The sequence below is a fragment of the Eubalaena glacialis genome, chromosome 19 (assembly GCF_028564815.1).
Source record: "Eubalaena glacialis isolate mEubGla1 chromosome 19, mEubGla1.1.hap2.+ XY, whole genome shotgun sequence".
NCBI lineage: Eukaryota > Metazoa > Chordata > Mammalia > Artiodactyla > Balaenidae > Eubalaena > Eubalaena glacialis.
This window is the reverse complement of record NC_083734.1, coordinates 50,565,420-50,589,234: the sequence shown is the minus strand read 5'-3', so window position 1 is coordinate 50,589,234 and position 23,815 is coordinate 50,565,420. Positions and strand designations below refer to the sequence as shown.

Genomic DNA, 23,815 nt, shown 5'->3' with positions numbered 1-23,815 from the left:
AAATGAGAACTGTTACTGCAGACCCACACAGCAAACTCAAGTAGGGAAGTTATAAAATGAACCCGGGACCCGGCAACACAAATTCTGAGAGGAAGGCAGCCCATCCTCCCCACCCACCATCCTCATGGTGTTGCTAGAGGGTTCCTCTAAGCAGGGCTTTCAGAACCATGGTCTGAAGATGAAAAAAAAAAGGGGGGGGAAAAGAGAAATGTAAGGCTATAATTTTATCAATTAGCTATACTTATGAAATTAGTTCCTAATTTATATTTATGCATAAAGATTACTAAAATGTAAAATATAAATTAAAATTAGATTTCATTAAGAACTCCTAATTGTCTTATGGACCCAATCCTTAAAATACTTTAAGTGGATACATTTAGGAATGGAAGCAGTGTTTTAATATTTTAAGTTAGATTAACTATTTTCCTTATTTCATACTCCCAAATGCTTCTTGTCATCAAAAATCTTTTCTAAAAAATGACTTTACTTATTGATCAACTTCTACTTACCTGGACAACAATTGCCACTAGGAAATATGGCCATTCAAACACCTTCTAGTTCCTGAGAGGCTCACCTGTGCTTACTCGTCTGGAACGGTACCTATCAGATGTGGCTGGGGTGTGTGGAGGCCACGCTCCACAAAACCTAAATGCACAGACATGTGTTTTTCACGTGTGGCGGTCACATCAACGTGGGGCAGATGTGGAGGAACACGAGCTCTGTCGCTGTGATTTTTAACCTGAGAGACTTCTCCAGACGGTAGGACAGGAGCTGCCCTCATTGGCTCATATCTCCCGGGCATCCTGCTCCAGCACGTTATGCTGGACCGGGTCCGTCTTCAGCAGGGCCCTTGCAGCCTCCCCGCAGCGCCCCAGTCACCCTCTCCTCCTCCTGCCTCATGCCCACCTTCCAAATATCAAGCATTCCCAGAGACCCGTACCTGGCCTGCAGCACGTCCCACCCCCCAGGCTCCGTCAGGGCCAACCGTGGACGCAGAGGCCCCCTCCCCCGCCACCTGCAAACCCACCCCTGGGCACCGCGGGCCAGGGGCCTCCCCAGCCGGTCTCTTGCGCTGTGAGGCAGAGTTGGACCACAGGGCCCAGCACCAGGTTCCGTCCTGAGTGACTGAGCAAGGCCCCCATCTGCGCCCCACTTCTCCCGGCCTCCACTGGGCACATGGACGGTGCTCGCTCCAAGGTGCGGTGAGGACGGAGCTGGAAGTGGCGCAGCGTCCGCCGGGCTTCAGATGCTGACAGCAGACCCACCGGCCTCCCAACCTCGTGCCAGCATGAGCCCCTCACCGGCCCCTCAAACAGCTGTGCCCTCTCTGCAGCGCGTGTGCCACTCCCAGGGCACACGCTCAGCCTGACCAATTCAGTGCCGCTCAGCGGACAGAGGCCGTAGCAGCTGCACTCACAGGGCAGGAAGAGGCTGCGCTGAGCGGAGATGAGGTGACGGCCCTGGCGCCACCTGAAGGCAGAAACGGGTCCACAGCTCCTGCTTCCCGCCTTGCATTCCCACCAGGCATGGTGGGCATGAGCCTGTCGCCGACTCCGAGCCAGGCCAGGTCACTGAGGACCCCTCCCGAGCCCCCTGGAGACTCACATCGGGGACGTAGGGAAGTCCTGCCATCGGCCTGTCCTGAGGCCACGGGGAAGGACCCGCCCACGTGTGCTGGAAAAGCTCTGGGGTGCCCTGTACCTCTGCAAGGTGCTCCCCGCCTCCTTCCCACCTTCATCCTCAACACCTCCATATTCCTGAGAATGCAGAGCTTCTCACCTCCGTCCGCGCGCGGGTGAACCCCCAGGGAGGGGCCCAGACCAAACACAGCCGCTTCCCTGACCCCACCCAACTCCTGTCCCAGAGCGGATCCTTGCTCTAAAATGCTCAATAAGTGGGTGGAGAAATTCTACACCGGTGACGCCTGACATGTAACATCTCAGAAGTTCTGCAGAGAATATGCAGCGGCACAATTTATGGAAGCTGCCACCCTCATAATTAAATGGCTTTCTTATAAATGGCCTTAAAGAAGTAATGACCAAGGACAAACATACTTAGCATTCATTTCATTCTTTCCAAACAATGTGATATAATCAACAAAACCACCAACCAGCAACTGCAAATCAAGATTTTTGTAGATCATGACTTTTAAAAAACCCAGCACTACAGTAACAACCCTTCTAAAGCTGATTTTGTTCTGGTGCAACAGGACTGTTCTGAACCCCTGGTCTCGCTGCAAACCTGTGATGCCGGAGGGGGCACAGGTGCTCCAGCGCTGGGAGCAGAGTATCAAGTGCACTTAATACAAGGTTAGCAAGAAAAGCTGTAACCTAGAACTTTATAAAGGCACAAGCCAATGTGTTTTAATTAAGATTAACTGACACTGTCTACATTTTTTCCAAATTCCTTATATAACCCTAGATTTCCAGGTCTTTGAACTTACACATGGAGAACAACCAAAAGTAACTTCACATGTGAACCAATCACACACAAAAAAAGGGGGGGCGGACAATGTATCTGAAAGTATCTCACTCTCTACAATGTATACACTGGTTACAAAATTCTTCAGACAAAATTCTTTTTTCAATGTAGAATATATTCTAAGTGCTTGGAAACTGTGAAAATCACCCCTGACCATTTCCAGATCTGGGCCAGTTCTCAGACTCAGACCCACCAGCTGAAGGAGAGGCCCCACCCACGAGGATGGACCTGTGACGGCAGGGGAGATGCACCGAAGATGCAGGATCTAAGGCCGGGAGGGGACACTGACCATGTGAAGCAGCTGGACACAAGGGCCCAGGGGACACCAGACCCATCACGCCCATTGGAGTAAGGGTCCACAAGTCAGGTAATAAACTGGGCTCATGGGCACACAGGTCCCACCAGTGACCACTTCCAGGTTCCTGAACGTGTAACCAGAAAGCACAGGCTTAGCACCCAGCCGAGCCTCCCACGGGTTCCCTGGGGTGTGATTAGGGGCTAGTGTAAGAGAAGGGCCAGGTGGAGGCCATCGCAGCCTCGAGCGTAAATCGAATACAATATCACATCCTGGGGAAAAAGCAGAGACTGGGCCACCTTGGAGGCTTGAAGGAAGGGGGTGCTGGTCCCACACACCCCTGCAGAAGCAGACGTCCCGCTCACATGCTGCACCGGTGAGTCAGCACTTGGGACCCTTTCTGCTGTCTTCACATCGCTCACTGGTCTGCACGCTGGACATTCTCGTCGTGCTGGCCACCGTGTTGAGGACATCCTGTGGCACCTGACGAGCAAGACTTCTGGGTCCAGAGGTCTGGGCACCGCAACACTACCTCTGAGGTGAGGGACCATGAAGAGAGAGGCACAGGACTTGGCAGGTCTCCTTGGGCCACTTGGGGTCCTGTTCACCCTTGACCATAGTTAAGAGTGGGGTCCGAAGAAGCACGGGCCTGCCATCTGGCCCTGAGGCTGCAGAGTCCTGGAGGAAGCTGGTGGCAGTCGACGACGTGGAGACCTGCAGCCCCAGCGGGGCCGTCACAGCACAGACCCCAGGACCCAGTGACATGGAGCTGTGGGCCATTCAAGGTGGCGTGGCCAGGGCACCACGTGGCCACACTGCCCACCAGGAGCTGGGTACTGTCAGACCACCAAGGCATGAGCTTGAGTGGCCTCACGGCCATGGAGACCACTCCACGGGTCACCCACCTCTGGCTCTGACCTCTCCCTCAGCTGCACCCAGGGCCTCACGGGGGTGGTGCCCAGGACCCAGTGACAGAGCAGGTTCACAGGCAGGCTGGCGTGGTGCACTGGCACAACCCCAAAAGGGACTGATACTGCAGCCCAGCCCCATTCAGGGCAAGGACACACACAAACCCCCAGGCCCTGGTCAGTGAGCAGGGGAGTCTGCTGGGAGGAGCAGACCTGTGAGATGCTGTGGGTGGACCTGGGGGCGCTGGGGGCGGGCGCTGGGGTAGGCAGTGCTGGCTTGTGGGGCCAGAGAAGAGGCTGTGGGCCCCTCCCCGAAGGCTGGTCTAGTTACTACCACTCCTGACCTTCTGGTCAAAGAACGGACTCTGGGCCCTAGGGAACCGGCCCAAGGACTCCAGCAGTCCTGGTGAGTCAGGTGACACTAGCCCCCTGCCATCAGACCCCAGGGCGTGCATTGGCCCCCACGATGCTACCTCGGCCGAAGGGCCACTTCTCAATAAAGAGGCAGCTGGGCACTTCTGAACCTCCCTCACATCTAGCCTTCTGGAAGCTCCAGCCTGAGGAGCAGTGGCGTGGCCTCTCAAGAAGTAGCCGAAGGCCATTTTTATCTTCTTACAGGCGTATTCCAAGGACATGTTAACATTAACAATGTTTAAATTTAAGCAATATAAGGGCAATTACAATTCTGAGAATAAGAATCCTCAGCATCAAACTTAAGGCTGTAAAACATCACCTATTCCATGAAAAGACAACAATAGCCCTCAGGCAGAGTGCGTAGGTTTGTTTACATGACAGCCAAGTCCCGAGTCACTGTCAGGTGTGCAGGGGCTGGGCAGCTGGAGACAGAGCATGAGGGGCTACATTTCCTAGAAGCAGAAAATCAGTGGGCTAAATTCAGAGCTCCAAAATAAGGGGCTATTGGAAGAGAAAGAATTCATCTTGGGTGAACAAACGTCCGTCAAACTCCTTGAGAAATTGTATCTGAAGGAAGTGTATATTTGAGCCTTTGTCTTAACTCAGTACACGTTTCACAGGGTCCACTCTCTGAGCCCTGAGCCCTGTGCCATGAACAGGCGCTTTCCTTCGTGAAGGCCCAGTGGCCAGGCAGTCGGACCCCAAACACAGCGCCCAGGAGCCCATGAGAAATGCAGAGTCTCAGGCCCCACCAACACCTGGGATCAGATCCCAGGGGCTCGTGTGCACGTGGCCTGGAGATGCTTTAGTGTGTGGACGTGGATGGACATGGCACGGCAGCAGAAGTGAGCAAAACCCGGAGGCTGTTCCCAGGCAATCAGACACCATGTATCTTAAGACAGTTCCAGACCTTTTTCCTTCCCACTTTCAAAACCAGTGATCATGACAGTAATTCAAAGATGTTGTTACTAAAATTTCAGCATAGAGATCTGAGCAGTGGGCTCTGTGGTCAGATACCAGCTCTGGGGTTCAACGCCTGGGCCACCCCTGACCCTGAGTCACACGGGAGCGAGTAATCCATGGGCCCGAGATGTGCCCCCCAGGTCCAAGTGGGTGGGAGACGCTCCCTGAAATGGGGCTCCTGCGGGGGGAAGTGAGCTCTCACCCAGCGAGTGCCAAGGAGGACGGGTCCTGGAGAGCCTGGCTCATGGGGGCCAAAGGGGAGGCCATTCTAAAGATGAGAACGTAGTCTGAGGTTATGTAGCTAATAGAATTTTTTTTTTTTTAACTGATACACCCTACAGCTCTCAACCTGTGTTTTCATGTTCAAGGTACACAGCTTCTGAAATGCTGATAAAACCAAACTAAACTAAACCAAACCAAAAAAATACTTTGGACCCATTTGAAAGTAACCAGTGCTACCCAAAACAAGAAGCACATTTTCCTTCAAAGGAAAACACCCTTGAGTGCACAGACACACCAGGCACACAGCATTCTCCAAGGGGGCAGTCTGATTACAAACTGACTCTTCCTATCCTAAGCAAGAATCTTAATCTAAAAAGCTGTAATGGCAGTTCTACCAAAAGGTGTAACAATGCAGCAGAAACATGCAGAAACATCTGTACTCACACTTGTTGGGTGTCGCACAGCAGCTGCGTGTTGCAGCCTCACCCTCTGAGGCATCATCACGTCGTCCTGCAGGAGAGAACACATTTTAAACTCCTGGAAGAAACTCTGACAAACAAGCAAGAAGACAGACAGCCTGACAGCAAAGTAGGCAAGAGACCAGAACAGGCAGTTCGGATGCTGCCCAGCAGCCCATGACCCTGTCAGTCGGCCGGGAAACATGAGTACCCAGGCTGCAGTGTAGGACACGCGGGAAATTGGACAATTCCAGCCAGAACTCACACGGCTGGCAGGGATGAGGACCCAGGGAAGAGAGCGGGGCACGTCCAGAAAGGTGGAGACTCAGATCCCCAAGACCCAGTAACTTCACCACATGGGCAGAAAAAGTCTTACACGTATGTACCAGAAGAGATGTACAGAACGTTCACCACAGCGTCATTCAAATCGGGGACCAGCCCGATGTTCACAGATACCAGCACAGGTAAATAAATTGTGCGCATTTCTACAGTCAAATACCATTCAAGTGTGAAATTAAATAACAGCTACACACAACATAAATGAATTTCACAGACACAATGCTGAGTGAAAGAAGCAAGACAAAAGAATATACATAGTATTATTCCGTTTATTTAAAACTCAAAATCAAGCAAAACTAACCTGATTATTTAAGAAATATACACTTAATGGGAACTATCATAAAGAAAAGCAAGAAAATTATAATCCCAAAGTCAGAAGAGTGATGACTTTGTGGGGAGGGAGTCAGGGTGTACCTCTAAGGTATTAGCAATGCAGTACTTCCTGACTGAGTGGTAGTTACACGTGTATTTACTTCCTAATTAATCTTTAAAGTGTACATGTATGTTCTGTGTATTTTTCTATAGGTATGTTCCATCTCACAATTTTAAAAAGTGCTTTAAATTGATAAAAAATCAAAAAGATTTCAGTGTTTTATTTAAAGGTACAAATATGCCCACTATGTCATTGGGAGGATATTTATCTTTAAACTGAGCAATAAGATAAACTAAAAGAGTTGTATTTGTATCTCTTATTTCTGCAAAATGGCCTCATGAGCATTGTGCTAATCAAACGAGCTGTGGATGAAGTAAGCTGGGAGGAAGCCTGTGGCTAATGTGAGGAGGTGGGGAGGGAGGTGCTGAAAGAGGAGGAGGGGGAGGAGGGAGAGGGGAGGAGGAGAGGGGGAGGGGGAGGGGGAGGAGGGGGAGGAGGGAGAAGGAGGGGGACAGGCAGGGCAGGGGCCCCTCCAGGCACAGTAGCGCCCTCAGCAGGCAGGAAGCAGGTGTGAAGGCGGGAACAGAAATGCAGGGAGGAAGCTGTCAGAACAGGAGCGGAGAAGTTGGCTATTCCAGGCCTGAATCCTTCCCTGGCTCCCATCAGGAACACGCTTGCAGGCATGTGCATGGTCAACCACAGCTGGGAATCTTAAAAAGGAAAACAAGGAAAACTGAAGCAGAAAAGGGTGGGTGATGAGAGGAGGATAAAAAGAAGTTATGCTAGAGTTTAGCCTATTTCTCTCCCACAAAGGGTATAGCAAGGCAGCAGGGCAGAGACAAAAGCAGGGAAATTTCCCTGAAAGGGAAGGTCTATTGATCAAACTCTTGAAAAGTGGCCCTGTGTCTGGTGGCCTCACGCAGAATCCTACAAATTTCTGAGGTTTCCTAAACCAGTCCCGACTCCTGGTTACGTGTGGGAAGGTGCACAAGTCAGCACAGGACCAGGCCAGTATTTCAAAGAGAAAGCGGGGAGGGTAGAGGAAGCCACGGTCGGGGCCAGGGTTAGGGTTAGTCTCTGCTCACAGCGTGACCTCCTCTGGGACCCTGTGCTGTGGCACCACCACACATGCAAGCCCCACTTCCTGCAAACCCAGGCAAGCGCCCCAGGAACCACACCACAAGCCTTCTGGCCTCTAGTTCCCAGACTTACTCAATGGCACCAAGATGTCCACTGGGATGGGGCATCTTGTGTGGACCAGCTCAGCTCCTGTATTTGGCTGGACTTAAAAAATATTTGTAGAACAAATGAAGCATCTTCTCAGGACTGAATTGTATTTTCAATCCACCTCACCATTTACAAAACACAACACTCTTTTTTTGATATTTATCACAATCTTCTATAGTTGGGAGACAGAGCAGCTAATATTATCCCCATTTTGTAGCCAAGGACACCAAGGTTTGGAATCGCTACGGAACTCATCCAAAATCTCACAGCAATTACACGTCAGCGTTAAAATTTGAACACAGGATCAACGGAGGGTCCAGTGTTACAGTTCAAGGATCTACGCAAAAAGAAAAATTGTCCAGAAAGCCTTAGCTCTCAAGAACATTCTAATATAGTCTTCCATCACCTCTTTTACCGGAATCACCTCTGCTGCTGGGTGTCTGAATAAAGTGAACATCTGCAAGTATGAGGAGAATACGGAAGACATTTAACACACCCCTGACTATCAGCTGAGAAGGTCAAGGACGAACACACTGACAAAGTGATAGCGTAACAGAGTAACAGACTGTCTCAGCTGCACGGTGACTCTGCAGATTATAGATAAGCTCCTTGTTCTCCCAAGACCATTCTGAAAGAGGAAAAAGTTGCTGAAAGATGGAAGCATGAAAAGATCCTTATTATACATGAAAAGTGATGTGATATTTTAATAACAAGCCCAGATGTGTTTCTGCTCGTGGGCTGTGATCCCACCACCTTTCATTGGAGGCCATGCCTATCAGCACCCATCCCAGGGAGGGGCCTGCCCTGGTCAAGGTCACTGTGCTCACAGCTGGTACCCCATACCAGGAGCTGGTTTTAATAAAAGTCAGCTGGTATCTGAAATGCAAATAGGACGGGGGCCTAAAGGATGGATACAAAGGGTCATCAAGCACGAACTGCAAAAGCCGAGTCTGCATGTCCTGATCCCAAGGTGTATCTGCAGATGGACTTTCCTTACTACAGGAGGGAGAGTTCAAAACCTCCATATTTATTTGCCTAAAGTGTGCAGGATTCCACCATGATAACCAGGTAAGAAATGTTCTTGGCAGCCAAGGGAAAAGAATTTTAATGTATTATAAAAATAACACTAATTCAAGATGAAACACTGTTTCCTTTCTGACCATAAAAATATTGGGTAGAGAAAAACTAATCTAGCCAAAGAATTTCAGAGTTAAAAGAAACCTGAATCTTTGAGTTCTGCAGCTTCTGAGTGGAGGGTGGTCCTGAGGGAGCGAGGCTGTGGACTCCCAGGGATGACCAACGCCCAGGATGGGTGAGGGGCAGGACGGACCACTTGCAAATGAAGGAAATAATAGTCTATAGCCAAGATCTTCTGTGGAAGAAAGCAAAGTTGATTTTTTTTGTTTTTGTTAAGTCTTCTTATGCTTGACTTTTAGACAAATAGTATTTGAAGACACAGATAGAAATTCCCTGGTCAAACCTCAACCTTAGGACCCACACTCCAAACAGAGGATCCTGAAGGACAGGGAAGAGAACAGAGCAAACCCAACCCACAAACTGAGAGTCTATTTCCAAAGCACGGTGTCAAGGGACTCACACATGTGACCTACCTACGTTTTCCCAAACTCCGAGATACTGAGGGGAAGTAAGTAAGGTCGAGAGAAGTTGTCTGCCCATGATTTTGCTACTTAGCTTGTACAGGGCAGGGCAGGACCCACAGGCAGGTCAAAATGCCTCCAAATCCACTTGCAGAAATGACAGGCTAATGGCACACAAACAATCCTGCTCTGTTCAACTAAGAAAGTTGTAAGAGATATTGAAAGAGTCTTAAACAGAGAGTTAAAAAGATTGTGGGGAACTACTGGGCCCAAATCTCGGAGAAGCATTAGCCGAGAGAGGAAACAAGCCACTTGTACCCTCAAGTCCTCACTGATCTACAAGAAATAGCTGAAATTCCGACCGATGGTTCTGGTAACCCTGTGAGGCTGCAGGGAATGGAAATCAGAGCCAAGTGTCTGCTCAAGACTCGGCGGGGTGGGGGTGGGACTGCTATTCAATGACAACATTTCCTAGCTCAGGCCATGGCAGGTTGGTTACCTCCTCAAGGTAAGAGGTGTGTGAGATACATAGCCTAACAGGGCCTGGGAGCCTCAAAACTGGATAACAAGGGTCCCAGGATGGTGGTTCTCCCAGGCACCTGGAAGAAGCAAAGGAAAATCTCTGAGGGAAAGAACTTTCATTCAAGGCCTCAAATTAACGCCACAGAGAAGTATTCAAATACAATGACCAGTACACAAAGATAACTGGGCACATAAGTAAAAACACATGAAAGAACAGATAATAAAAGACTTCCCAGAGCAACCATTAAGAAAATAATTCAAAAAGAGTTAAAAATCAATAATTTATTATAAAAAGTACACTAGAAAATATCTATTTAATTTTTTAAAAAGGGAAGCAGTAAACAAAGAACAGAGGAACAAAAATAATATGAGTCATAGAAAATAAATAGCAAAATGGCAGGCATAAATCCAATCGTAAAAAACTTAAATATGTGAATAAATTCAAAATTCTGATCAAAGATAAAATTTGTCAAACTGCAATTAAAAAAAAAAACACAAAAACAAAACAAGTTCTACCTATATGCTATTTATAAGAGACAAAATTCAGGTTCAAAGACACAAATACACTGAAAGTGAAAGGATGGAAAAAGATACACCAAGCAAACTATAACCATAAAGGAGATGAAGTAGTTATACTAATACGGGGCAAAACAGACTTTTATTTTATTTTATTTTTTAACATCTTTATTAGAGTATAATTGTTTTACAATGTTGTGTTAGTTTCTGCTATATAACAAAGTGAATCAGCTGTATGTATACATATATCCCCATATCCCCTCCCTCTTGCGCCTCCCTCCCACCCTCTCTATCCTACCCTTCTAGGTGGTCACAAAGCACTGAGCTGATTTCCCTGTGCTATGCAGCTGCTTCCCACTAGCTATCTATTTTCCATTTGGTAGTGTATATATGTCCATGCCACTCTCCCACTTCGCCCCAGCTTACCCTTCCCCCCTCCCCGTGTCCTCAAGTCCATTCTCTACGCCTGCGTCTTTATTCCTGTCCCTAGGTTCATCAGAACCTTTTTTTTTTTTTTAGATTCCATATATATGTGTTAGCATACGGTATTTGTTTTTCTCTTTCTGACTTACTTCACTCTGTATGACAGACTCTAGGTCTATCCACCTCACTACAAATAACTCAATTTCGCAAAACAGACTTTAAAACAAAGAACTTTAATAGAAACAAAGAGGGACATTGAACAGAATTGAAGAGAGAAATAGACAATTCAACAATAAGAGTTGGAGACTTCAATACCCCACCATCAAGAATGGATAGAATAACTTGACAAAGTACTGCACCATCAACCAACAATACCAACCTGCTGAATTCTCTCTATGCACATGTTCCCAACAACATCAACCTGCTGACTTCTCTCTATGGACACCTACCCAACAACATCAACCTGCTGACATCTAACTATACAACACCCACCCAGTAACAACAGACTGCATACTAGACCACAAAACAGGGATCAGAAAATGTTAAAGATCTAAAAGCATATAAAGTGTGTTCTCTCACCACAACAAAATTGTTAGAATTCAAAAACAGCAGGATTTGGGGAAATCTACCACCAATATATGGCTATAAACAATGTACTTCTACATACCCAATGGGTTAAAGAAGAAATCACAAGGAAAATTAGAAAATACTATGAGGTGAATGAAAATGAAAACATGACATGACGCAAAATAGCTATAGCAATTCTTGGAGAAAATTTTATAGCTGTTAATGCCTATATTAACAAAGAAAGATCTTAGGAACCAACCACCAAAAAAAAAAAAAAAAAAAAAAAAAGGAGCAAACTCAACCAAAAGTAAGCAGAAGGAAGACAAAGATTAGAGCAGAAATCAACGAAGCAGAAAAAAAGAAAATCAATTAAAATAATGGTTGGTTTTTTTGAAAACACCAAGAAATTTAACAAATCTTTAGCTAGACTGGAGATGCATAAACTTTTTCTATAAAGGGCCAGATAGTAAATATTTTAGCTTTTGCTGCCACATACGGTTTCTGTCAATATTCTTTGTATTTTTTTGTTTTGTTTTGTTTTTACGACACTTTAAAAATAAAAAGACCATTTTTAGCTTAGAGGCTATACAAAAACAGTGGCTGCCAGTGGGTTTGGCCTGTGAGCTGTCATCTGTGGACTCCTGAGCTAGAGAGACCAAGAAAAAGAGAAGACACAAATAACTAAATTCAGGAGTGAAAAAGGAGACAGCAGTTCTTACCTCATAGAAGTTAAAAAGGACTATAAGTAACTGCATGCCAACAATTTAGATAATTTAGATGAAATGAATGAATTCCTAGAAAGACATGAATTACTAAACTTGATTGAAGAAATATAAAATCGAAATAGATCTATAAAAAGCCAAAAAAAAAAAATGAACTAGTAATTTTAAACCTCCAAACAAAAAAGTCCAAGCTCAGATGGTGAATTCTACCAAACATTCAAAGAATAAAGGACATCCCACCTTTACAAAGTCTCCCAGAAAAAGGAAGAGGCAGCCAACTCATTCTTTGAGGCTCATATTACCCGATACCAAAGCCAGAAAATGACATTACAAGGAAAGAAAACTAAAGAACAATATCCCACATGGATATAGATGAAAAAGTCCTTGACAAAATAAGCAAACCAAATCCAGCAATGTATAAAAAGGATTATATACTATAACCAGGTGGGATTTATCCCAGAAATACAAGGTTGCTTTACCATCTGAAAGCCAATTAATGTCATAGATCATACTGAAAGAAAGAAGAACAATCACTACATGATGATCTCTCAGTAAGTGCAGAAAAAGCATTTCACAAAATCTAATGGTCATTCATGATAAAAATTCTCAACAAAGTAGGAACAGAAAGGAACTTCCCCAACCCAATGAAAAGCATCTACAAAACCCCTACAGCTACATCTTAATGGTGGGTGATGGAATGCTTTCCCTGAGGTTGGAAACAGGGACGATATCTGCTCTTGTGACTTCTGTAGAGCACTGCAGTTCTGGTCAGTGCAATCAGGCAAGAAAGGGAAATAAAAGGCATCCAGATCAGAAAGGAAGAAACTGCCTCAATTTGCAGACAACATGATCTTGTATTTAGAAAACCCTAAGGAATCCACCAAAAAACTACTAGAATTAATTTCAGCAAGGTCACATAATATAAGATCAAGATACAAAAATCAATGGTATTTCTATATACTGGCATTGAAGAATCTGAAATAAAATTTTACATTCACAATAGCATCAAAAGAACGAAATATCAAGGTATAAATTTAACAAAGGAAGTACAAGACTTGTGTGGTGAAAATTACAAAACATTGCTGAAAGAAGTTAAAGACCTAAATAAACAGATAGACATCCCATGGTGAAGGACTGGAAGACTCAATTCTTCAGCAAAGCAATTCTCCCCAAATAGACCTACAGGTTCAATACAACAGAAATCTAAATCTCAACTTGCTTCTTTGTAGAAATGACAAGCTGATCCTAAAATTTATTTGGAGATACAAAAGATCCAGAATGGCTAAAACAATGTTGAAGAAGGAAGAAATATTATAGCTGGAGGACTTACACTTTCTGACTTCAAAACTCACTACTGGAAAGCTACAGCAGTGGCCTAAAGATAAATATAGAGATCAGTAGAACATAACTGAGAATAGAGAAATAACCTTTGCAATTACGGTTGATTCAAGGCAGTTCAATGGGAAAAGGATAGTCTTTTCAACAAACTGCTAGGACAAGTGGATCACCACAGGGAAAAGGTAAATGCAGACCCTCATCACACACAAAAATTAACTCAAAATAGATCACAGACCTAAATATAAGAGCTAAAATTTAAAAATCTTAGGTAAAAAAACTTGGAGCAAATATTGGTTACTTTGAATTAAGCAAAGAATTCTTAAATATGACAACAAAAGCACAAATGATGAAAAGAAAAATTTGACAAATAGGGCTTCTTCAAAAGTTAAAAATTCTGTGTTTTAATTCAGGTATAAATTTATCAAGAAAGTAAAAAGACCACCATAGACTGGGAGAAAATATTTGCAAGTTCTATATCTAGCAGTAACCAGTGCCACCCTGAAGACACAACATCCTTCCTGACATTGAAGATCTTTCAGTCTATTGCAGAGGTGAGTGTTACTGGCATTCAATCGAAGGAGAGATCCTAAATGGAAGTCCTGTGAGTGACAACTGCAGAGGGATGGAGCTCACAGCGGGGGGAGAGCAGTTAAAATGGAGGGGAACAGAAATGACACTTTTCTGAAGCATTTCCACCCAATCCCAGTACCCTTTCTCTGTCTCAGGGCATCCTATATTTCTTCAGCTTTTGGAGAGAACTTATTAAGGCTATATATGAAAAAAATCTACAGTAAACAACATATTGTACTTAACAGTGAAAGGTTTCAGCGCTCTCTTTGAGACTGCAAAGGAAACAAGAATGCCCACTATCATGATTTCTATTTAACAGTTCACTGGAGACTTGAGTCCAAAAAAAGAAATAAAAGATACAAGGCTTACTAGAAAGAGAAAAAATGATTGCTTACATAAAGAACCCAAAATAATCAACAGAGAAATATTAGAATTAAAAATGAATTTAATAAGGTTTCTGGGGGCTTCCCTGGTGGCGCAGTGGTTAAGAATCCTCCTGCCAATGCAGGGGACATGGGTTCGAGCCCTGGTCTGGGAAGATCCCACATGCTGCTGAGCAACTAAGCCCATGCGCCACAGCTACTGAGCCTGCACTCTAGAGCCCGTGAGTCACAACTACTGAAGCCCGCGCACCTAGAGCCGGTGCTCCGCAGCAAGAGAAGCCACCACAATGAGAAGCCCGTGCACCACAATGAAAAGGAGCTCCCGCTTGCTGCAACTAGAGAAAGCCCATGCGCAGCAACAAAGACCCAACGCAGCCGAAAAAAAAAAAAAGATTAGTAAAGAGAATAGACGGTATTTATAAAAAAAAAGTAATAGTAAGTTTCTGGATACAAGATCAATAAATAATTTCTTTATATGTACAAAATTTTTAAAAATGATGCCTCTTACAATAGTATCAAAAAAGATCAAATAACTCTTTGGTGAGAATGTAAAATGGTATAGTCACTCTGGAAAACATTTTGGCAGTTCCTCAAAATGTTAAAATTAGAGTTACCATGTGACCCAGCAATTCCACTCCTAGGTGGAACTGAAAACATCTATCTGCACAAAAACTTGTACAGGAATGTTTATAGCAGCATTATTTATAATAGTCAAAAAGTGGAAATAACCCAAATGTTCATCAACTAGTAAATAGACAAAAAAAATGTATATTCATAAAATGGACTATTACGCAACAGTAAAGAGAAATGAAGTCCTGACACACGCTACAACATGATGAACTTTGAAAACATCATGCTAAGTAAAAGAAGCCAGTAACAGAGACCACATAGTGTAGACTCCATTTATATGAAACGTCCAGAACAGGCAAATCCATAGAGACAGAAAAGAGGTTAGTGGCTGCCCATGGCTAGGAGCTGGGGGAATGAGGGGGTCATTACTAATAGGTATGGGGTTTAATTTTGTGGTGATGGAAAAGGTCTAAAATTAGATTGTGGTGATGGTTGCACAACATTATGAATATACTGAAAACCATTGGATTGTACACTTTAAATGGGTGGATTTTTATGTGAATTACATCTCAGTAGAGCTGATAAAAATGTTTTTTAAAAAATCAAATACCAAGGTATTAATTTAACAAAGGACTTGTAAGACCTCTGCTATGAAAACTACTCATGGCTATTGAGGCAAATTAAAGAAGACCTAAATAAATCAACGAACATATATTCATTGTTAGGAAGACTCAATATCGTAAAGAAGTTAGTTTTCACCTAATTGATCTATAGATTCAATATAATTCCAGTCAAAATCCTCAGAGGGGATTTTGTGAAAATTAACAAAATTACTCTGACATTTATATAAAAATGCAAAAAGATTTTTAAAAAACAGCCCAAAATATTAGGTAGATGAACAAGAAAACATATAGCATCAAATTACAGTATGCTCTCTAAAGCTACACTGTGGTATCGGCAGACGAAAGGACAGATCAGTAACCCAACTGGACAGAACACAGAGGCCAGAAGCAGGCCACACACATGTTCACGCTGGGCTAAAGACAGCATGTAGAGCTGTGAGCTAGGATACAAATCAGCCAGGATGCCTGTACACTGGAGGGAGTGCAAACTGACCAGCCACTGTGGGAACCCGGCAGCATACACTGAACACGGGTACACAGAGACATCCCAGTTCCACCCCTACGTGTGCATCTGTGTGTGTGCACCAAGATACATGCACAAGGATTTCTTGGCAGCATTGCTCAAACACCCAAATGTCCAAACGGCAGAATGGATAAACTGGGCATATTCATATCGTGGAATATTAAACAGCAATGAAAAGGAGCGACTTCTGCTCCACACAATTCAATTTACTGTAAATTTTACGGTAAATTTAATTTACTGTAAATGATGAAACAAATAAAAATCTGAACATGACAAGGACTGTCACCAGAACCACTTCTATTCAGTGTTGCCTGGGGTGGGGGGGAGGGCGGTGGTCCCAGCCAGGAGAATGGGCCAAGAACAAGGAATAAAGGCACACGGACCAGAGAGAAAGAGGCAGTCTTCACTCACAGGTGCCGTGGTCACTTCATAGTGAGTTCTTACCCCAAAAAACAAAAACAAGACAAAAGAAAACTAGAACTAAAAAGGTAATTTAGTATATTTATAGCAATACAACTATAAAACTGGGAGATGAATTGTTAATACCATTTTCAATAACATCAAAACCCATAAAATACTTGGGAAGTATTTTGTTAAATTTATGTAAGACCTGTATACTGAAAACTACAAAACATTTCCAAGAGAAATTTAAGAAGGCCCAAATAAATTGAGAGATACACCATGTTTATGTATTAGAAGATTCAATATTAAGATTCCCAAACAGAACTATAAATTCAATTCAATTCCAATAAAAATCCAAGCAGGCTTGACAAGCTGATTCTAAAATTTTGCAGAAATCCAAAAGACCTAAACAGATGTGAAAACAACTTTGAAAAGGAAGAACAAAGTTGGAGGACTTACAAATACCTGATTTTTTCAATAAAACGACATTGTAGCTTTATCACTACAGCTGCCACAGTAATCAAGACAGTATGGATTTGGTATAAAGATAGATACAAAGAACAATGGAACAGAACAGAGAGTCCAGAAATGAAATGGATCTATATTTCTTTCAGTCATTTGATTTTCAACAAAGGTGCCAAGGTAATTCAATAGGGAAAGGATAGTAACAACCAGTTATCATAGGGGAAAAAATGATCCTCAAACCCTACTTTACATCATACCTTCAAATTAACTTAAAAATAGATAACAGATCTAAATGTATAAGATAAAACTATAAAACTTCTAGGAGAAAATAGAGAAGAAAGTCTTGGGGTAGAAAACAATTTCTTAGGTTCTTAGATGGGACACAGAAAGCCTAATTCTTAAAAGGAAAAATGAGTAAAATGGACTTTGTAACAATTAACAACTTCTGTTCATCAAAAGGTGGTTTTAGGAAATTAAGAAGATAAACAGGCAAACTAAACCGGGAGGAAGAACTTACATAAAGAATTCAGTTTTTATATCTAAAAACTCAATACTAAGACAAAGAACTTAATAAAAACAATAGTCAAAAGATTTGAACTGACACTTCACACGGGAAGATATATGCATGATCACTGAGCACCCGAATAAATGTTCAACATATTTAGTCATCAGGGAAATGCAAGCCAAAACAATGAGATAGAACTACATGCACACTACAAAGGCTCAAATTTAAAAGACAATTCCAAGTGCTGTAACAATATGAAACTACTGGAACTCTCGCAAATTGCTGGGGGGAGTGTAAAATGGCTCAGTCTCTTTGCAAGATAGTTTTGAAGTTTCTCACAAAGTTAAATGTACATGTATTATATCACCAAGCAGTTCTATCTCTAGATATTTACCCATGAGAAACGAACACAAATGTCCATGGTAAGACTTGTACACAAATTTTCACAGCATCTTTACTCATAATAGCCAAATCCTGGAAAGCAATCCAAATGTCCATCAATGGATGGCTATATAAATAAACAATTTGTGGTTTATCCATGCATTGGAATACACTACCCAGCAATAAAAAACCTGAATTATTGGTATAAGCAACAATACGGATAAATCTCAAAAACATATGAGGAGCAAAAGAAGTCAACCACAAGAATATATACTGTATGATTCCATTTATATGAAGTTCTAGAACAGGGGGGAAAATCTAATCTGTCGAAAGAACAGATAATTAGATTACTAACCTAACGAAATCACATGTGCAGTTGCTTCAGGGAGCGGGGGGATGACTGTAAAGAGGCATGTGGAAACTTTCTGGGACAATGGAAACGTTCTAAACTTGACTGAGATGGTTTTTATATGTGTGGATACATTTGTCAAACTCATTGAATGTACACTTAAATGAGTGTACTTTATTATATGTAAGTAATATCCCAGTCAAGTGGATTTTTAAAGTATAATGTCTCTAATAAAGTAAACTCAGTATTTAGAAAAAACTTAATCTGACTTCACTCCATGATGCTTTTTGAAAATATTATAATTCTGGGTTTACTGCACAAGCTCCATAGCAGCAATACCAGAAATGTTCAGTTTTATACATTACACAACATCATCATCCTCAGAACGTACTGTTTTCACCGTTCTAAGTTCCCTTCTAGTCCCTATCTATACACATATATAATTTTTCTACAGCTATAATTATAGCATAAGAACACAAAAATAACTTAGAATCAAACGCACAATTTTACCATATACGCACAAATTCAAGTTGTGCATTTTCCTCTGCTGACAGCGCTTCCAACAGAACCCAGAACCCAAGTGCTGCCAACGCCCCACCCCTGCTTCTTGCTCTGCCCCAGCTCCGCCCCTTTCTTCCTGGAGCCCCGCCTCTGCCACTTGCTCTGTCCTGGGGGAGTGGAGGAAGGAATTACCTTCAGTTAGGAGAGAAGACAAGAATTCCCTCCCACCAGCAAGAGATTGGCAGGAAGGGGGGCGGAGGGAGTCTCGGTGGGAGGACACGCCCGGCACTGGCCCTGGCCCTGGTCCTGGTTCTGGTCCTGAGCCGGACTGGGGTCCACCCGGAGCACATGCGTGCAGAGCGAACCGTGCCCTCTCCGGGGTGGAATCCACACCATCTTTCCTTACAACTCTGCCTCCTCTTCTCTGCAAGCCGACCCTGGCTGTGGGCTCTGCAGGGCAGGCAGCTCCGACGTAGTGCCCACCGGGGCCCAGGACACCCCGTGCAGGAGACAGAGAGGCCTCTGCTCTCACAGCCCCCGCAGTTCGGTAAGACAGAGAGGGACAGCAAAACAAGCAGCAAGAGCCAGACTCCACGATGGACAAGATGACCGCTCGGACCTCGGGAACACCATGGATGGAGCACCTGGGACAACACGGTCCAGCACTGACCTACCTGAGAACCAGAACGTGGGAAAATGCAAGTTCTTAGGCGGAGGCCACCCAAGGCCCACGCAGCCCATGCTGGCCGCCAAAGAACCACTCTGGAGCTCATTAAAGCCGAGTCTGTCGGGGAGCCCGGGAGCGTGAGTGCCTGCAGCAGCGGGCCCCAAATCTCCGTCTCCAGCAAGCTCTCTCCCTGGCCGGCGGTTTCGGAACCAGCGCTGGGAAGGAGCAGCTGAACAAACACCCGGGTCAGCCCCCTTCCCTAAGCCTTAAAATGAAAACACTCTGTACAAACAAAAAATATCTCAAAAGCTCACTACTGTCTGAGGCATCATTTCTTCTTAAAAATCAAGTTCAGTGGCACTTAGCAAGAGCAGAGCTTTCCAGGCACAACAGGTTATGGTGCTGACAAAAACAAGAGTGTGTGGCGTGCCGAGGGACGGGTCTCAGGTCTGTCTTCAACTATTTTCTGTCTTTCCTCTGTTCAAGGAAAATCTTTCTGAACATGAGTGTTAAGAATAAGGACTATTTCTTCTTTCAAAGAACAGGAGTAGAAGAGTCTACACACATGGATATTTACCGATAGGCAGCTGCCATCAAGTAAGGGGTCGCCCATTCCTCCACCTCATTAAATTAAGGTCAACACCTGTTTCTTGAGCCTCCTTGGGAACGGCCACCACTAAAATCACATGGCCCTGCTCCTGAGCCAGCTGATACCCTCCAGGTTTTGGGTCTGAAACACAAGCCCATAATTTTTTTCTCAGGAAAGAAAAGGTGGGGAAGAGCAGAAAGGAAAGTGAGTGGTGTGTTTGGAGAAGGAGAGGCGGGCAGGGCTGGCCATCCTGACTGCTGCTCCCAGCGTGGCCCCTGCAGGCAACAAACCGCGCGGGCTTTCAGGACCGGAAGTCTGCAACCCAGCTTCTTAGTGAATCCAGCTAAAAGCACCATGCCACCTACCGACCCTGCGTACCACACAGCGGCATCAACACACTCAAATTAGTCGATAAAGTCTGTAAAAGAATTTCTACAGAAAACTTTGAATTTCCTGTCAATTATTTATTTTAATGGAGGGGGAATGTTTGTTTACCAGGTTACATTGTTGAAGACAGAAGGAAAAGTATAACTTTAAAACGTGGCAAAATTGCCTTTGATTTTAAAACAACTGTAATTCAGCTCAATTATAAATATATTCACATGAAAACGCACAACCTCCTGCCCACCAGCAGCTATAAGGCAGGGGTGAGGACTCAGGGACAGAGAGGCTGGCAGGGAGAAGGGACGTGGAGGGTCCCCAGTGCCCCATGCTCTGGTTCCTCCCGGCCTGGTTGCACCTCTCCTGGGGCTTCCAAGCAACTTGTCTCCTGCTTGGGGGGGCAACAGTGCTTACCTGCGGAGCTGAAATTTCTAGGTGACACGCCTGGAAAAGCAGCAGCCTCCACCTGTTCCAGACCTGAACGCACAACATTTCTCAACTGTTTTCTAAAGTTGTAGCAGATTATCTCTAGCTGATACCAATATTCTTTTCTGAATGATCCCATGCTAAAATTGACAAGTCAAACATAAAAATCAGGTGGCCACAGGGAACGATATTCAATATGCTGTGATAAACCATACTGGAAAAGAATATGGAAAAGAATATGTATATGTATAACTGAGTCACTTTGCTGTTCAGCAGAAATTAACACAACATTGTAAATCAACTATACTTTAGTAAAGTTTTAAAAAATTAGGTGGCATGTGATGCAGAGACAGGAGAAACAAACTTCCTCACTCGGCTGGCAACATCTGCATTTAATAAGTTACTGGCCAGTACACCATTCCAAATATAGTGAAAATAACACTATTCAGTAGCCTCGTGGTAACCACCATGCCCTGTGGTCAAATGCCTTGCTCTCAAAAACCCTCAAAGTAAAGCGCGTGGTCTTGTGTTCCACTCCCAGGAGGGACGTGGCGGGAGGCACTCAATCCTCTTCCTGCTGTCTCAACATTCCACCCCCTCCCCACACGCGCAGGGAAGAATTGGAGGGGAAATAGAAACACAAACCGCTAATATCTACATCAGTCAATGCTTCAACTTACCAGTAGTTTGGAAAAAAGGTTTAATAGCAAAAGAGGCTGAAATCACTTTTTCAGTCACCTGCAAATCAGTTATTTAAAAGATCCCCCACCCCCACCCCAGGCCCACCACCCAGATTCTGTGCCGGTTCCTTCTCTGATCTCACAGAGAAAAAAAGCCAGACTGCGGCGGGCACGGCATGGGGAGGACTCAGGCCTGACCCAGGCAGGACCCTGCTCTGTCCCACGCTTCCTTTTAGACCCAAAGGTGAACGGGGTCAGGGCAGGGTGTACAAGAGCCAAGAACACAAAGGTCCAGGACAGTCCCTCCTGAGAGTGAGACCTCCCCCCGCGTGTCCAGGCGGCCGAGCAGCTCTCCCAGTTGTCAGGAAGGAGACTCCCCTGGGGCCTGGGCAGGCAGCCTGCGGGCACCCAGCAAGGGCAGCCTCCTCCGTTCCCCCAGCACCGCGTCCTCCACTAGCCCCGACAGCTGGAAGCTGGGAAACTCAAGAGAAAAGCCCAGTGGATTCAACAGATCCCTGCTAGCATGTAGCGCCGTATCTTAGAGAGATCACCCTTCACGTGGATCTTCCTGCAGCCAGCTTAGGAACTGCCGCCGTGCCAGGCTATCTTCCAGGCGGGCACCCCCGTTTCTAACTTAAACACAGACGCCATCGGAGGTGCTGTGCTGCTTCTCTGCACTGTAGCAGAACACTGTTCCAGGACCCAAGACGAACGGCAGGCGTGGGTGGGCAGGCGAGCTCACAGCCTCCATGGCCTCAGTGGAGCACACTTCACGGGATGACTAAACCTACTGGGTATAAACGCCTGCTTGGAGGGAAAAGTGGGGACAGTCCAGGAAGCTGACCCCACCATGAAAGGAAGATGACTTTGGCAAATCTAAGTGGGTTGATAACACTCCTGGAACACGGAAGACCCAGGCTGAGCCTCATGGAAGCCTCCTGTCCTGGATGTGGTGAGGGAGGCCCCTGCTGCCCTCTGACAGTCAGCATGGCCTAAGCCACCTTCCGCAGCCAGGCAAGCAGATGCTGTGCTGCTGAGAGAGGGAGTGGGGAGGTGACCACAGTGCTGCAAACACGGGGCCGAGACCTCGTGCTTGATACCCTCCAACACTGAACACATCGGCCAGCCCAGAGGGCAGCAAAAGGCCACAACTGCACAGGAGCTTGAGGGGAGAGCAGCCAGCAGCCCCAAGACCGACTGCGTGCCCCAGGAGCCTACAGATCCGCAGACACCCTGGGGAGGGCTGGGGTGCTCAGGCTCACCAGGAAGGTCAGCAGATCTGCCGGGAGGACTGGGGAAAGGGGTAGCCAGACGATTAAGTTTCTCTTCACCCCTGAGGCTGGGAAAGAACTGGGTTTTGAACTGGCCAGAAACCCAGGACACCTGGAAGCAGGTCTCTCCCAGACCCAGCAGAGGCCACCCACCCGTGGATAAAAGGGCTCAGTCCCAGGAGTGGAGACCCCACACCTCCTGGCACACCTGCTGCCACAGCCCCCGGATGGTGTGGCCTGGCCTCCAAGGGTGCAGAGAGCCATAAACAAACAAAATCAACCATTAATGCGCCTACGAGGACCCAGGACACAGAGCGAAGTGGCAGCTCTCTAGAGCTGCTGGAGGAGAGGACAAAAAAGAGGAGCTCTCAAAGGTGTCCTAGAACACGGAGGAATGGAAAGCATAACATCTAACTTCTAACAGCAATGGCGAAGATGAAAGGGGTGGTCACAGCCCACAACTGAGTAAATGAACTGGAAGGTCGAACTATAATATTCAAAGTTACAGAGAAACAGAAATCAAAAGGGAAGTGAGCAAACTGTAAGACCCAACATTCAAACACGAGAACCCAAAAGAAGAAAACAAGCTAAGAGGAAGAAATTAAGAGCCAATACAGAAAAATTCATCTCATTTGAAAAAACCTTGAGTCTGTACTTTGAAAGAGCTCGCCACATTCCAGAAATGATTCCTGACACACACAGAAAAATTCCCAAATTCCAAGAAGATGGAAAAAATCTTATAAATATTCGGTAAAAAACATATTTTAAAAACCAATAAGTTCCAACTGACACAGAAAAAGCATGCAACAAAATCTAACACCTGTCCACATAAAAATTCTCAGCAAGTTAGTAACAGAGGATGACACACAACGTGAAAAGCTACTGCTTCCTCCCAGGTCAGGAGAAAGTGAAGATGTCTGCTCCACATGCATGGAAGTTCCAGCCAGAGCAATAAGTCAAGAAAGGCAAATAAAAGGCCTCCAGATCAGAGAAGAAGAAATAAAACTGCTCCCATTTGCAGATGATGTGATTGTCCACCTAGAAAATCCTCAGGAATCTAATCTAAAAACCTAGAACCAGTGAGTTCTACAAGATCAACACATAAAATAATCACATATCTATATACTAACAACGAACATAGAAATTAGAGATATTATGTCCAC

The 23,815-nt window shown here is 44.9% G+C and overlaps 1 protein-coding gene across 10 annotated transcripts in view; it reads right to left on the bottom strand.

Moving 5' to 3' along the window:
• Positions 1–23,815, bottom strand: part of B3GNTL1 (UDP-GlcNAc:betaGal beta-1,3-N-acetylglucosaminyltransferase like 1) — a 113,997-nt gene that overhangs the window by 64,148 nt on the left and 26,034 nt on the right. For all 10 annotated transcript variants that reach the window (XR_009698248.1, XR_009698249.1, XR_009698251.1 and 7 more), the window contains exon 5: positions 5,728–5,793. Coding sequence is in view for 6 of the 10 variants with exons in the window: in XM_061175159.1 (XP_061031142.1) it covers positions 5,728–5,793 (66 nt within the window). In the remaining 4 variants the exon portion in view is untranslated. The remainder of the gene's footprint in view (positions 1–5,727; positions 5,794–23,815) is intronic.